The sequence below is a fragment of the Sparus aurata genome, chromosome 15, assembly GCF_900880675.1.
Source record: "Sparus aurata chromosome 15, fSpaAur1.1, whole genome shotgun sequence".
In the NCBI taxonomy this organism is placed as follows: domain Eukaryota; kingdom Metazoa; phylum Chordata; class Actinopteri; order Spariformes; family Sparidae; genus Sparus; species Sparus aurata.
In genome coordinates this window covers 31592430-31607979 of record NC_044201.1, presented here as the reverse complement: position 1 = coordinate 31607979, position 15550 = coordinate 31592430, and the positions used below count along the sequence as shown (strand labels likewise).

General features: G+C 45.0%; 1 protein-coding gene and 1 long non-coding RNA gene across 3 annotated transcripts; both read right to left on the bottom strand.

Annotated features, from left to right (window-relative positions):
* Nucleotides 1-6594: 6594 nt before the first annotated feature.
* prorsd1 (prolyl-tRNA synthetase domain containing 1) lies at nucleotides 6595-13158 on the bottom strand. Of its 2 annotated transcripts, none has more exons than XM_030440863.1 (4): nucleotides 12982-13158; nucleotides 11112-11237; nucleotides 10311-10400; nucleotides 6595-7152 (listed from the first exon to the last, which is right to left on the bottom strand). In XM_030440863.1, exons 1-4 carry the CDS (start codon nucleotides 13060-13062, stop codon nucleotides 6940-6942), a joined length of 510 nt encoding a protein of 169 aa, XP_030296723.1. In that variant the 5' UTR covers nucleotides 13063-13158; the 3' UTR covers nucleotides 6595-6939. The 2 variants fall into 2 exon arrangements, with proteins under 2 accessions (XP_030296723.1, XP_030296724.1); XM_030440864.1 differs by lacking the exon at nucleotides 12982-13158 and adding an exon at nucleotides 12327-12461.
* LOC115596075 (uncharacterized) lies at nucleotides 11503-12523 on the bottom strand. Its single transcript, XR_003986841.1, has 2 exons — nucleotides 12386-12523; nucleotides 11503-12287 (listed from the first exon to the last, which is right to left on the bottom strand). It is a non-coding gene; the product is annotated as an uncharacterized LOC115596075 (long non-coding RNA).
* Nucleotides 13159-15550: the final 2392 nt, after the last annotated feature.

Below are 15550 nucleotides of genomic sequence, written 5' to 3'. Positions count from 1 at the left end.
GTGAAGATAAAGATGAAGGTGAAGGTGAAGATAAAGATGAAGGTGAAGATGAAGGTGAAGATGAAGGTGAAGTGAAGAAGGTGAAGGTGAAGTGATGAAGGTGAAGGTGAAGATGAAGGTGAAGGTGAAGATAAAGATGAAGGTGAGGAGGAAGATGAAGGTGAAGATAAAGGTGAAGATGAAGGTGAAAGTGAAGATAAAGATGAAGGTGAAGATAAAGATGAAGATGAAGGTGAAGGTGAAGATGAAGGTGAAGGTGAGGATGAAGGTGAAAGTGAAGATAAAGATGAAGGTGAGGATGAAGATGAAGGTGAAGATGAAGGTGAAGATGAAGGTGAAGGTGAGGATGAAGGTGAAAGTGAAGATAAAGATGAAGGTGAGGATGAAGATGAATGTGAAGATGAAGGTGAAGATGAAGGTGAAGGTGAAGATGAAGGTGAAGATGAAGATGAAGGTGAGGATGAAGGTGAAGATGAAGGTGAAAGTGAAGATAAAGATGAAGGTGAGGATGAAGATGAAGGTGAAGATGAAGGTGAAGATGAAGGCGAAGATGAAGATGAAGGTGAAGATGAAGATGAAGATGAAGGTGAAGATAAAGGTGAAAGTGAAAGTGAAGATAAAGATGAAGGTGAGGAGGAAGATGAAGATGAAGGTGAAGATGATGTATCACCTTCAGGACTTTGGACTCTTCGGGAAGTCGACTCAGTCTGAGGCTCTACAGTTCTGTGATATTTCACTTTGACAGAAGTTGAAGTGTTTCACAGTTTCAGATGTTCAGCTAACGATGAGTCAGCAGAAAGGTTCTCTACTTAAACTCGTCAGGAATATTCTTCTTCTTATTATTATTATTATTATTATTCTGTTTATTCTGTGACATATCTGAATTCATATTTTGTGGGCTTTTCATGGCTTTATTGACAGGACAGCTGTGAGAGACGACAGGTGTTGGGATGAGAGGAGGGTTGACACAAAGGAAATGGCCACAGGTGGGACTCGAACCCTGAGCCGCTGCAGTGAGGACGAGGCCTCTGCACGTGGGCTGCACGCTCCACATACTGAGCTACTGGGACAGAGTTTTGTGAGTCCATAGTTGTTTGACTTTTATTGCATATCCATGCAGATGCATATATGCACCCATATCCCAATATCCCTAATAACTATATGAAACAAACCGTCCGTCACTGAGACAAACAGACTCCATGTTTCTACATAAAGACAGAAAGAAGTTCATGTAGAACATTTGCTGAATGAACAAGAAGGTCCAAATAATGCAGAATGAGTCAGAGACAGAGTTTCACAGAGTTTATAAAGTGTCTCCAACTCAACAACTCACTAAACTGACACATTTGTTAAGGGAGTCTGGGGACTTTCTCCACGGGGACAAAGAAGTAGCCTATATTGTTCCTGTTTAGTGTCTTTGTAACATGTGACATGTTTAGATCAATAACATGTTTCTTCTTTCATAAATGGAGTGTAAATGGTGAAATCAGTGTAAACAGTGTGTTCAAACAGCTGATCAATGTTGGCAGGTAAGACTTTAGCACTTTAGACACAGAAGCAGACAGGCTGGTACAGACATGCTGCCACAAACTGACACTTTTTACAAGGAGACAAACAACTTCAGCTGAAAGATTTAATGCTGAATTTACAACAAGGACACAATGACTTACAATCTGTCACACACACAGTTTCACTACGTTAGAAAGTTTGTTTTAACTCAACAACTCTTAAAATCACTACATTTGTTAATGGAGTCTGGTGATGTTGTGTTACTGGTTCAGTTGGATGAGTCAAACAGACTTGTGTTCACAGACAGCTGCTGACATCAGTGATAATGTTATTTAAATTACAGTGAAGCACATTGAAATAAGACAGTGTGTAATCCATAATCTGTTCTGTCACACACACACACACACACACACACACACACACACACACACACACACACGATCTCATCCAGGTAAAGACAGTGTGTCGAGTTAGAAACAAATAGAAGTTAAAGATTTAAAAAAGACGTCTGGTTGAACAAGCTGAACACAAAACATCATGCGACACCACACACATGGTAGTGTTACCTGTGTGTGTGTTTGTGTGTTTGCTTTCATTTCACTATGTCCACTTCCTTCATGACATCACCTCCACTGTTCCTGCATGTTACACCTGCAGTGTTTACTCTCCCAGTCATATGATGGTACAACACACACACACACACACACACATACACACACACACACACACAGTTGTGAGTCATTTAATACACAGTCTGTCACCTGTTCTCTCGCCCACACTGACACCTGGTCATATTATCTTTAAAGCTCCTCTGATCATTGATATCATTTCCCCTCACATGTGGCACTCTGCAGTCGTGCTGTTGGTACTTTCGATACTCAAACTACAGCTTAATAACAAATAAATCAATAAAGACGTGTTATTAAAGATTTGTACTCTGCTACATTTGTTTGACAACTGTAGTTTACATTTTTCAGATAAAGATTTGACATTAAAAAATATTGTATAACTTCAGCTGAAGAAACTGAAATCAAACTAAACTGGTTTGTCTTAAGACCCTTTCAAAATAAAGCGGATAGGAACTGACATGCCCGCCCTGTGGCCTGCAACAGCCAACAAATGTTGGCTAACAGGAAAGCCAGTGCTGGTTCCGTCCAGCTCACCTGGACCCTCACAGTTCATATCGTGGACTTTGGGTCTGACAGGCTCATTATTTATTGGAGCTACTTTCAGCCTCAGGATGTTTTGTGAACTAAACCAGGTGAAGGCAGGACGACTGCTGACTAGCTTGTTTCGCTAACACCATGCGACACTTAAATCAGACAGACTTGAGCTAAGCTATCAGTTTCCTCCTGCTATCAGACAGCTGGAGGAACAAGAGAAAAGATGGAGGAAATGTCTGGACATTTAGACAGACTGATTCACAACTGATATAAATGATCCAGTGTGAACATCTTCTAACACACAATCACACAAACTAACAAGAGTGAGCGTCTCAGTCTAAAAGCAGGGAGCGACGTGGACCTGAAGCCAAAGTGACCTCGAAGTGAATAGTTGAGGTGAAGCGTCTGAACCTCGTCCTCACATGTCCTCAGACCAACAGTTACTCTGAACGTGCTCCTGTACACAGCTGCACGCTCACATGAATCTCACTTTATCCATGTGAACATCTCACTCTGCACAGACCTCCGTCAGCCATTCCTTTACAACAAGCCTCTGACCTCCAGCAGGAAGACTGAAGCTGCTGGAGAGCAGCTGGTGAACACGGTGAAGCTCGGAGCAGCTGCAGGACAAAACAGCTGGAAACACATTCATGTCTGCCACAAATATATCATTCAATTTTGACTTTTTATCTTTTTATTCTGATTTGTGATCTCATAAACTATTCAAATTAAAGTCAAATGAAACATGTCTCAATATTTTTGGGGACCAAAATAATTACTTAATAAATAATAAAGTGAAACATTAAAATATCTCAATGACCCTGAAACTGGTTCTGAGCAGTGTAATTATGTAATTCATCTCTTAATGTCCATATCTTTTATTTGAATGCTTTTGACTTCAAAATGTGACTTTTTATCGCATAATTTGAATATATTATTTCATAACTGTGACTTAACATGGGAATATTTTTAATCAGTCTTAGTTTTCATCTCATTCTTTGACTGAATGTTGAGTTCACTGATACTCGTCTCGTTCAGACCAGTCAAGTAGTTCCACGGTGTCACAGCGGAACAAGAGAGGAACACACTGCTGTCACAGAACTTACAACCATCACATTCATGACTGATCTGCCAATCAAACACAAAATGTCCGCAAAAGTGTCCATCACAATCTCCCACAGATACCAAGTGTTGAAGCTATCTGAATTATAGATATATATGAACCCTAAAGCACCCTGATGTTTAAAATACTAGAGGATAGTATAACATAAAGATTTTCCTTCATTTGACCTAAAAAGCTCAGAGCAGAAGTGGAGAATGTGTGGACTGGCACGTCCACATACTTATGACCACGCAGTGTAAAGACAGATGGCAGATATTATCGGGCTGAAGCATGTAAAAACACCAGACTGTTCCTTTAAAGAGTTGAGGTCTTACATTAAGTTGTACAGTTAACAGTTGAGCTAAAATTAGCATTTTTTTGAATGGAGTTTGGTTCTGGAGCCACAGACAAACAATAGGTGAGTTACTCTGACTGAACGTTATCTCTCTTTCTCTCTATCGCTCTCATTCATTCCCTCTGTCTCTCTCTCACCTTGACAGCATTCAAATGATCTCCTCCTCCTCCTCCTCTTCCTACTCCTCTTCTTCCTCCTCCTTCTGCTCCTCTGCTGGGCCTCCTGCGTCACACCACTGCCTCCTCAGGGAGAAAAACAGGAGTGATGATTGCAGCTTGTTGCCTCCTCCTCCTCCTCCTCCTCTTCCTCCTCTCCCTCTGTCCACACTACGCTCAGCAGCCGTCTCCCAGGTGACTCAGCCACAGAATGACATCATCCCTGTCAGCACAAACACCTGTTTCCTCAAAAAGCACCACCCCTGAACCAGGAAGCCCCGCCTCCCACCACCCCCTTGCTCCCATGCTCTTCCTGGATGTCTTAAAGGGACAGTGTTGCACTGCTGCAGGGCAACAACAACAGGTGAGTTTGTTTCCAGCAGGTGGACGACAGAGAGACAGATCACATTGATCATCATCAAAAGGATCTGTCTTATATGAATTCTTCTTCTCTGGAATGAGAGCGGACGTCTCCTTAAACATGCTCCCTAGACACCGAAACCACCATGAAAACAAAATGGAGAACGAGACAGAGACTAAAAACTACAACAAAGGAAACCAGAAACTACAAATGGATCCAGGAGTGCAGAATAACAGATTTAGGGCTAAATACGCTCATGTTCAAAGTGAAGTACTTTGGGTTTAGATGTTCAGTTCAATGCCACTTTAACAGTATCCTGTTAGCGTAGCTTAGCATATAGACAGGAAACAGCTCCTGAGGGTTCAGAAACACACATGTTTATGATGACAGTGATGATCTACAAGAACACGAGTGTAAAAACATCACGTTGACTCCAGGAAGCACAGAACATAATGTATTAGTTCAGGTGTGCATCCTTCAGAGCCGGTTACATCACCACATGAAGGCTGTCCCATTCTGAAGGCTCCTCCAGATGCTCCTTCTTCTCCCTGTTTCTGGAGGATGCACCGCTACGATCCTTCATGGCCTCACATATCCCAAGATTCTTTGCACACCCAAAAAAGAAAAAAGGAAGAGAGAAAATGGCGACATCGCGTGGGGTAGATCGTCACTTTCGCGGGCCTGGGCGGCAGAAATGGTGACGTAAGAGTAAAACATCTGGTGACGCAACCAGGAAATGCTCCAAAGGCTAGACCGTCACATTTAACAACGGCTGACGAGGTTAACAAGGTCTCTCTGAAGGACTCGCCTTCAAAGACCACAAAGGCCGAGTCCTTCAGAGGACGCAGAGCCTGAACTGACACAAAGAAACTGTCTGCTCCACTCTTTTTGCTAAGCTACGCTAAGCTAACCAGCTGCTAGGGTACATGAGAGTAGCCATGTGTCCCTTTCCTGTCGCCAGGGTAACGGCCACGCCCCTCTGTGGATGAGTCACAGTGCTGAGTCCAGCTGACATGTGTGAAGCAGCTGTGGTGCTGTGTGTCCCAGTCAGATCAGGTTCTGGTTCTGACAGCAGTGAATGTTCTGCTTGTTCACACCCAGTTGTTCTGAAATGTTATTATTATCGTGATTTTGGAAACATTCATGGGCTGGTTCAGTTTGGTTTATAATAAGTTTATTAATGGGTCATAACTGGACCTGATGGCTACATGTATAAAAACCATCCATCCTATCAAGTCCCTGAAATGAGTCCAGAGATTTCTACATGTCATTAGCAGATGACATCACCGGTAGACTGCCTTGATCTATTTTTTATGTATTTTTGTATGTTCTTTGTTTAATGATAATTTTTTTACCGTATTTTACGTTTGAAGATTTCTTTGATGCGTCTCTTCACTCTAACACGTTTAAACTGTAATGAATTGCTGCTTTACGCTTTGTAAATTTGAACTTTGTAAATAAAGTTGGATACAGTATGATGGCAAAAAAAACTGTTTTCACTTCAAACAATAAACAATCCTAAAGCTTATGATTTTATTTATTCCCCAAAAAATGTGGGTTGTCCTGAGAGGATGAAGATGGCGTCGGTCTGTGTCACCTCATCACAGGTGAGTTAATGATGTCACCGAGTGAACGACAGGTGAGCCGATTTTGTCCGTAAATGGAAGTGAATCTAAAAAGCATCTTTGTAAAGTTGAACTACAGTTTTTACTGTGAAAAATATGGGCTGACCTTAAAACAGCTGTTTTTAGAATGGAGTTTGGTTGAGCGGTGTGTCAGTGGAGCTGCTTTAATGTTAGTAACACACAAACTGAGCAGAGCTGCTTCTGATGACGTCACGTCTTCACCTCTCAGATCCGCTCAGTACACACAGATGTAATCAGATTACAGCTGTGATGACATCATCACTGTTTCTTTATGTTTACTGTGTAATGAGGCTGAACACGTCATCACAGCCCTCTGACTGTCTGAACTCAGATTTCCAGACAGTATTTTTTTATTTTACACAATAAATCTGACAGAACCAGAATTTACATTTACCACCAGTCAGAGTAGAGCTGTCGGGCCATGACACGAGGAGGAAGTGAAAATGGTCCCGTTCGGTTTAAAATCAGAACTTTCTATCATTAAATGTCAGTCAGAGTGTTTCGGGTCTTCGTGTTCTTATCAGAGACTTTCTGTGTTCAGTTTTTAGAGTTCATCTTGTTTGTGGTCGCAGCCTCTGCAGGTCCTCTTCCAGTCCAGTTCATGTCCTGGTGTGATCTCCGCAGGCCGCTCTGGTCCAGGTTTTCGTCCTACTCGAAGCTCTCCAGGATGGGTTCGTGTCCCGTCTCCTTGAGGAAGCGCAGCAGGTCGTCTGGTCGGAGCCCCATGGTGGCGGCGTTGGTCATGGGGTGGAAATAGACCATCTGGTGGCCTCCCTCCACCAGGTCCCGGTCCAGAACGAACTTCACACTCCGGTCCTCATCGAAGAGCAGAGCGAGAGCCGTCGCACAGCCCTGACCCACCTGAGAGGGGACAAGACGTCAGACAGGAGAAACCAGAACTGTGTGGACGCGGGACCCGGTACCTCAGAAGATTAATTAATTAATTAATTAATTGATTCATTAAAAAAAAAAAAAAAAAAAGCAGATTTCTCATTAAAAATATTCATAAAATAAAAATAAAAAAAACAGTAAAATCCACAAACAACAACAGGTGTATCTGACTGGACCGGTATCTGACTGGACCGGTATCTGACTGGACCGGTATCTGACTGGACCGATGTCTGACTGGACCGATGTCTGACTGGCTGGACCGATGTCTGACTGGACCGGTGTCTGACTGGACCGCTGTCTGACTGGACCGATGTATGACTGGACCGGTGTCTGACTGGACCGGTATCTGACTGGACCGATGTATGACTGGACCGGTGTCTGACTGGACCGGTATCTGACTGGTCCGATGTATGACTGGACCGGTGTCTGACTGGACCGGTATCTGACTGGACCGATGTATGACTGGACCGGTGTCTGACTGGACCGGTGTCTGACTGGTCCGATGTCTGACTGGACCGGTATCTGACTGGTCCGATGTATGACTGGACCGGTGTCTGACTGGACCGGTGTCTGACTGGACCGGTATCTGACTGGACCGGTATCTGACTGGACCGGTGTCTGACTGGACCGATGTATGACTGGACCGGTATCTGACTGGACCGGTGTCTGACTGGACCGGTATCTGACTGGACCGGTGTCTGACTGGACCGGTGTCTGACTGGACCGGTATCTGACTGGACCGGTGTCTGACTGGACCGATGTATGACTGGACCGGTATCTGACTGGACCGGTGTCTGACTGGCTGGACCGGTGTCTGACTGGACCGGTGTCTGACTGGACCGGTATCTGACTGGACCGGTGTCTGACTGGACCGGTGTCTGACTGACTGGACCGGTGTCTGACTGGACCGGTGTCTGACTGGACCGGTGTCTGACTGACTGGACCGGTATCTGACTGGACCGGTATCTGACTGGACCGGTGTCTGACTGGACCGGTATCTGACTGGACCGGTATCTGACTGGACCGGTGTCTGACTGGCTGGACCGGTATCTGACTGGACCGGTGTCTGACTGGACCGGTGTCTGACTGACTGGACCGGTGTCTGACTAGACCGGTGTCTGACTGACTGGACCGGTATCTGACTGGACCGGTGTCTGACTGACTGGACCGGTATCTGACTGGACCGGTGTCTGACTGGACCGGTATCTGACTGGACCGATGTCTGACTGGACCGGTGTCTGACTGGACCGGTATCTGACTGGACCGGTGTCTGACTGGCTGGACCGGTATCTGACTGGACCGGTGTCTGACTGGACCGGTGTCTGACTGACTGGACCGGTGTCTGACTGGACCGGTGTCTGACTGGACCGGTGTCTGACTGACTGGACCGATATCTGACTGGACCGGTGTCTGACTGACTGGACCGATGTCTGACTGACTGGACCGGTGTCTGACTGGACCGGTGTCTGACTAGACCGGTGTCTGACTGACTGGACCGATATCTGACTGGACCGGTGTCTGACTGACTGGACCGGTGTCTGACTGACTGGACCGGTGTCTGACTGGACCGGTGTCTGACTAGACCGGTGTCTGACTGACTGGACCGGTATCTGACTGGACCGGTGTCTGACTGACTGGACCGATGTCTGACTGGACCGGTGTCTGACTGGACCGGTATCTGACTGGACCGGTGTCTGACTGGACCGGTGTCTGACTGACTGGACCGGTGTCTGACTGGACCGGTATCTGACTGGACCGATGTCTGACTGGACCGGTGTCTGACTGGACCGGTGTCTGACTGACTGGACCGGTATCTGACTGGACCGGTGTCTGACTGGACCGGTATCTGACTGGACCGATGTCTGACTGGACCGGTGTCTGACTGACTGGACCGGTATCTGACTGGACCGGTGTCTGACTGGACCGGTATCTGACTGGACCGGTATCTGACTGGACCGGTGTCTGACTGGACCGGTGTCTGACTGGACTGGTATCTGACTGGACCGGTGTCTGACTGGACCGGTATCTGACTGGACCGATGTCTGACTGGACCGGTGTCTGACTGACTGGACCGGTATCTGACTGGACCGATGTCTGACTGGACCGGTATCTGACTGGACCGGTGTCTGACTGGACCGGTGTCTGACTGGACTGGTATCTGACTGGACCGGTGTCTGACTGGACCGGTGACTGACTGGTCCGGTGTCTGACTGACTGGACCGGTGTCTGACTGACTGGACCGGTATCTGACTGGACCGGTATCTGACTGGACCGGTGTTTGACTGGACCGGTATCTGACTGGACCGATGTCTGACTGGACCGGTGTCTGACTGGACCGGTATCTGACTGGACCGGTGTCTGACTGGACCGGTATCTGACTGGACCGGTATCTGACTGGACCGGTGTCTGACTGACTGGACCGGTGTATGACTGGACCGGTATCTGACTGGACCGGTGTCTGACTGACTGGACCGGTGTCTGACTGGACCGGTGTCTGACTGACTGGACCGGTATCTGACTGGACCGGTGTCTGACTGACTGGACCGGTGTCTGACTGGACCGGTGTCTGACTGACTGGACCGGTATCTGACTGGACCGGTGTCTGACTGGACCGGTGTCTGACTGGGCCGGTATCTGACTGGACCGGTGTCTGACTGGACCGGTATCTGACTGGACCGGTATCTGACTGGACCGGTGTCTGACTGGACCGGTATCTGACTGGACCGGTGTCTGACTGGACCGGTATCTGACTGGACCGGTATCTGACTGGACCGGTGTCTGACTGGACCAGTGTCTGACTGGACCGGTGTCTGACTGACTGGACCGGTGTCTGACTGGACCGGTGTCTGACTGGACCGATGTCTGACTGGACCGGTGTCTGACTGGACCGGTATCTGACTGGACCGGTGTCTGACTGGACCGGTATCTGACTGGACCGGTATCTGACTGGACCGGTGTCTGACTGGACCAGTGTCTGACTGGACCGGTGTCTGACTGACTGGACCGGTGTCTGACTGGACTGGTATCTGACTGGACCGGTGTCTGACTGGACCGATGTCTGACTGGACCGGTGTCTGACTGGACCGGTATCTGAGGACACCTCAGCATTGATCTGGGGTCTGTGTCACCTTCAGCTTCTCCAACATGGCCGCCTCGTCTGCAAAGCGCAGGTTGCCGCTGCCAACACCGAGCTTCTTGGCGAGGTCGTTGAGGTTCACCTGAAGAGGAACAGAGAGGATTATGGGACCTGAACCTCACATGAAGCTACTTTCAGACAGCGGCGTCGCTACTTTTATGACAACAAGCTCCACTGACACTCTGATTATAAACTCTGTGACATCATCATGTAAAGATTATGGGCGGAGCCAGTAGGAGAAACACTACTGCACATGCTCAGTGGGCAGCGTAACCAGGAAGTAAACGCAAACTAAACAACATTTCTCAGTTTTTTTTTCTCAGTTTCTTCCAGTCTGTGGTTCAGTGCAGTGGCCTCTGAAGGGTCGACGTACAGGTGAGTCAGACGGACATATTGATCTGATCAGTGCTCCACACGACATGAAGGAGACATATTGATCTGCTCACAGAACCATCAGGGATCAGTTCAGCCGCCGCTGTGATTCAGCGTTGGCATTTAAAGATAGAAGATAGCTGATCTCAGAACAGTTTCACTTTCTGTGTGTTGTTGATCTTGTGTTCTGTTTCTGATTTATGTGGTCTGTTATTTATTGTTTCTTTCTGTTTCTCTTTGACTGTTGATGAATATTTTTTTATCCATTTGCTACTTTCTGACAGTTACTTTGAGAAGAACAATTTGTTATTTGGACAGATCCGGCTCCATCTTTGGGTTTACGATCTATCATGTTCTAGTCGTAGGCCTGTGGCGAGGACGCAGCAGAGACACGTGCTGGTGGCGGCTGGTGTGAGCTGACCTGGCGGTCGTGGCGGGCCGACACCAGCCACAGGCCTTTCTTCTTCTTGTCCTTCAGGAAGAGGTTCTTAGTGACGGCTCCGCCCACGTCCTGCAGGTGGGGCATCATCTCCTCCACCGTGAACACCTGCGAGGGATGATGACATCACGACACACTGATCACTGTCTGCGTTTGTGTTGAGCTTCAACTTCAGTTCAATCAGTTAATTAATTAATGAATTAGTTAATTAATCTTTCACAAAATAACCGATCTGAGAGGAAACAGAGTGACATCTTTAAATCAGGGGGCCTCAAATCTGGACAGGAAATGACATCACAATTAATCTGATCACAACCATGATCAATCATTGTTCACACGCCCTCAGACTTCAGCCAGCTGTTTCAATCTTTGATTTTCTTATTTACATCATTTTTATTAGAACAACATAGCGTTTTAAAGATGATTATCAATCCAACACAGTAAAATACATGAACACATGATGAAGCAACACGTCCTCACCAGATTACATTTAGTCAAATTAATTTAATTCAATGGACATCGACACCAGTTCACTTCTGAAACCTCAAACCTGCGTATGAAGCTGGAGCACGTTGGAGATCGCTGTGCTGCTTTTTTAACGTTTATACCAACTGTTATTTTTTTCAATAGAAACTGGCTTCACAAGATCATTCGTTCAATCATAGCTTTTTAAAATTATTAAAAGTATCCAAAATCCCAACATGTTGATGTTTAACAGTAAATATAATATGAACGTTAATCAACATTAAGGTTTTTAGGCACAATATCTTCAATTTAAAGATTCTATAGTTGGAATCAATTGTTTTATAAATTGTTCTGATAATGCCAAGATATACAAATGACATTTAACTGTGTGAGGACGGGCAGAAATACAAAGTCTCTTTGTTTCGAGTTATCTTTGTTTTGATAAATGTTGTTTTGTTGCGAAGGTCGAACAAAGAAACTTGTAAAGTTGTTAGAAATGAGAGAGTGAAGCAGAGACAGTCTGAGCTGCAGCAGACAGCGACAGGTGGTGCTGTGTCGCCCCCTGCAGGTGGTGCACACAGGTGGTGCTGTGTCGCCCCCTGCAGGTGGTGCACACAGGTGGTGCTGTGTCGCCCCCTGCAGGTCACAGGTGGTCCGTGCAGCAGAAAGGTCCACACCGGTTATTAAACCAGACTGTCGAAACAAATACAAAGTGTTAAACTTGTTACAAACTGTCAGAAAGCTGCGGGAGTTTGTGGATGTTGCACTTCAGAAGCAGATCGTTAGTTTACTTCACGTGACGCTATAAGTCTGGAGACTGAAATCCCAGATCCCGTTCAAAAACGTCTCGTTTCTCAGACTCCCCGCCCTGACGCGCAGAGCCGTGACGGGAGGAACGCGTCCTCACAGCGCATCAGCTTCTACTGATCTGACGGAAGATCCGGCGTCCAGGTTTCAGCCAGCAGATCTTCCCTTTAATTAAAATGACAACTACTGACTGCGTCCACGTGTCCACTGACAGTGTAGAGAAACACAGCAGCACCAAAGCTTCATCTGAACAGAAGAGTCACTCAGGTTGCTGAATGAAGCGCGTCCTACAGGTGTGTGTTTTCTGCCACAGCGTGACTGTGAATGATGTGATCAGGTGTCGTTATCAGAAGCGAATGTTATCAGTAGGAACCTTTGTGCGGCCAGGTGTTTCCGCCCGGAGGGTAAATAGTTTTTGACCACTGTTATTATCATTCGTTTGCTTCGAGCGTTGGTTTCCTGTCATAAATGTTTCTTTACTTTAAAACTGTCAGAATAAAACCATGTTTGCGACGAAGAAGTTCGGACTGTGTTCTGGTTCGGACTGTGTTCCGGTCCAGAGACAGTCGGAGCTGTTTACCGGCGGGTGGTCCACACAGGTCGTCTGGATGTTCAGCGCCTCCAGATGTTTCTCCAGCTGCGTCCGCAGATCTGCCGACATCTCAAAGCTAAACGTGTTTTTAAATGAATTAGGAGGAACCGAAGAAGAAGACACAGCTGCTGCGACAGGAAGAGGAGAAGAAGAAGGAGAAGAAGAAGAAGAAGCTGGGTCAGACACGATGCTGCCCCCTGCTGGACGGAAGTGAAGTGACTCCCACAGAACAGGCTGCTGTCGCTCTGTTGGTTTATACTATAAAAGGTTATCGATGTTATAAACGTTATAACATCGATAACCCTGAACAAGGATGTTTACAATGTATCGATGAGTCTATAATGTATCGATGAGTCTATAATGTATCGATGAGTCTATGATGTATTGATGAGTCTATAATGTATCGATGAGTCTATGATGTATCGATGAGTCTATAATGTATTGATGAGTCTATAATGTATTGATTTACATGGTCAGTCTTAGTCTCTGAATACAGAATATCATTATACAGAATATTCTTGGATTTTTATTCTTTCTGCCTATTTTATTATTATTTTTGTATGTTTATCAAACATTAACATATGTATTATTATTATTATTATTGATTACCATTTTTATTCTATTCATTTAGTTATTCTTTACACAGGTCTCACTAGTAAAAAATATAACTTTTCTTTATTTATAAATTATTTTCATATATTAAAAGTTACGTATTTATTTATTTTTTTCTTTATTTCTTAATTTCTTTTTTACTAAAATATATCTTTCAAAAGTTAAAACAATATTTATTTTAATTTTAAAATGTACATTTTTACTCTTTCCATTAAACCATTTTCCATCTTAACTTATTATTATATAATGATATAATAATGATATGATAATATTAATATATTAACATATTGAACCTTCTGCTCTGGATATTGAGCAGGCAGCCGTCTGGTCGAGCTGTAAATATACAAGTGAAAATGGACATTCAAATATTGATGAACAATAAGTTTTTATTAAATTATATTAACAAATGAATGTAAAAAACTGAAGGAGCCAGCAGACATCGACCCAGACAGCCTGGTGCTGTTCATCACCTAAAGGTTCTTTATGTTCAGGAGGTACTGAGGTCCGTCACAGAGAACGACCCTCTGAAGGACATGTTGTCACGGCCCACTTTAACCTGAATGCCTTGTGTTATGAAACACACTCGTCCATAATGGATGAAGCATTAATTCTGCACAATGACCCAGTTTAATACAGACAGCAGGTCAGTGTCGCAGCTGAACCTGCTGCTCTTTAACAAATGAACGTTATAAAACGGAGAGATTTGGGTCGAAAGCGGCATCAGAGGGCCAAAAGTGCAGCGAGACGGGGACAGGGTCCGATTCTTTAGTCCTCTGAGGCTGCAGATCAAATCATAATCCAAAGATTATCTCAGACGGAGCTGCTCATCTTCAAACACAACACAGAAACACAAAGTCACAAACTACTGAGGCCGAGCAGGAAGGCTGAAGAGACAAAACAGTGGACAGCAACTACAACTCCCAGACTGCACTGCTGGAGGAAGTGTCCAATCAAACCACTTCAGATTTCTCAGAACTTGAACTGGAGAAAGCAAAACATGTTAGAGTCTAATGATTCTGACGTCATCAGGTCACCATGTTCGTGCGCCAATACAACACCTGCACCACTGATGACATCATCAGCCTCAGCAGATGATTAGCTCATGTTAGCATGCTAACAAAGTAAAGGTTGAGGTGTGAGGTTGTGAACAGTGACGTAGTTTAAATCTGATGTAGTTTAACTGAAAGGATCTGAATCATGTGTGTGTGAGTGTGTTTTATAGTGATTGTATTGTCTCTGTGTTGTCAGTGAGTTTCTGTAGAGACGTCTTCAGAGGAAAACACTCACACACAGATACAGTGGTGTGCAAAAGTTTGGGCACCCCTCTGAGATTTCATGATAATTTGCTCTAACTTTATAAGAGAAGATCACAGCAACAAGATTTGATTTCCTACAGAGATGTGGACATTTAAGTGTTTCCCAGACCAAAATTCTTAGAGTTTTATTATGATAAAATAAAATGTAAAAAATGGTATGTACAAAAGTTTGGGCACCTTTTTAATCGCATTCATTTCAAGACCTGTAGGGATTTATAGCTGACAGGTTGCAGCACAAAATTGCTTTGATTAGCTCGTGAGACCTTCAATTACAAAGACAGGTGGAAAGAATCATGAAAAAGGCTGTTAAACAGAGGTCATTGCTGGCTGTGCCTGTCCTCTCCAAGATAATTCATTATCATGAATAAGGAGAAGGGTACAAGAAATTATCTGGAAGGTTTGGAATGTCTGTATCCACAGTCAGAATTATAGTGCAGAAATGGAAGGCCACAAGAACAGTCCTTGTGAAGGAAAGATGTGGTAGGCCAAAAAAAAATAAAGTAAAAGGCACAGGCGAAGGATGGTTAGAATGTTCACGGACAAGCTACAGACCACCTCCAGAGAGCTACAGGAACATCTGGCTACTGATGGTGTAGTTGTTCATTGTTCCACAATCCAGCGTACTTTGC

Bases quoted from the DNA above. Each gene is read 5' to 3' on its own strand.
- prorsd1 (XM_030440863.1), bottom strand. From the start codon at position 13,062: ATGTCGGCAGATCTGCGGACGCAGCTGGAGAAACATCTGGAGGCGCTG. The intron at 11,238-12,981 runs GTAAACAGCTCC...CATCCCTCGCAG, and splicing joins CCTGTGTGGACCACCCGCCG to GTGTTCACGGTGGAGGAGAT. The intron at 7,153-10,310 runs GTGACACAGACC...GTCCCCTCTCAG, and splicing joins CCATGTTGGAGAAGCTGAAG to GTGGGTCAGGGCTGTGCGAC.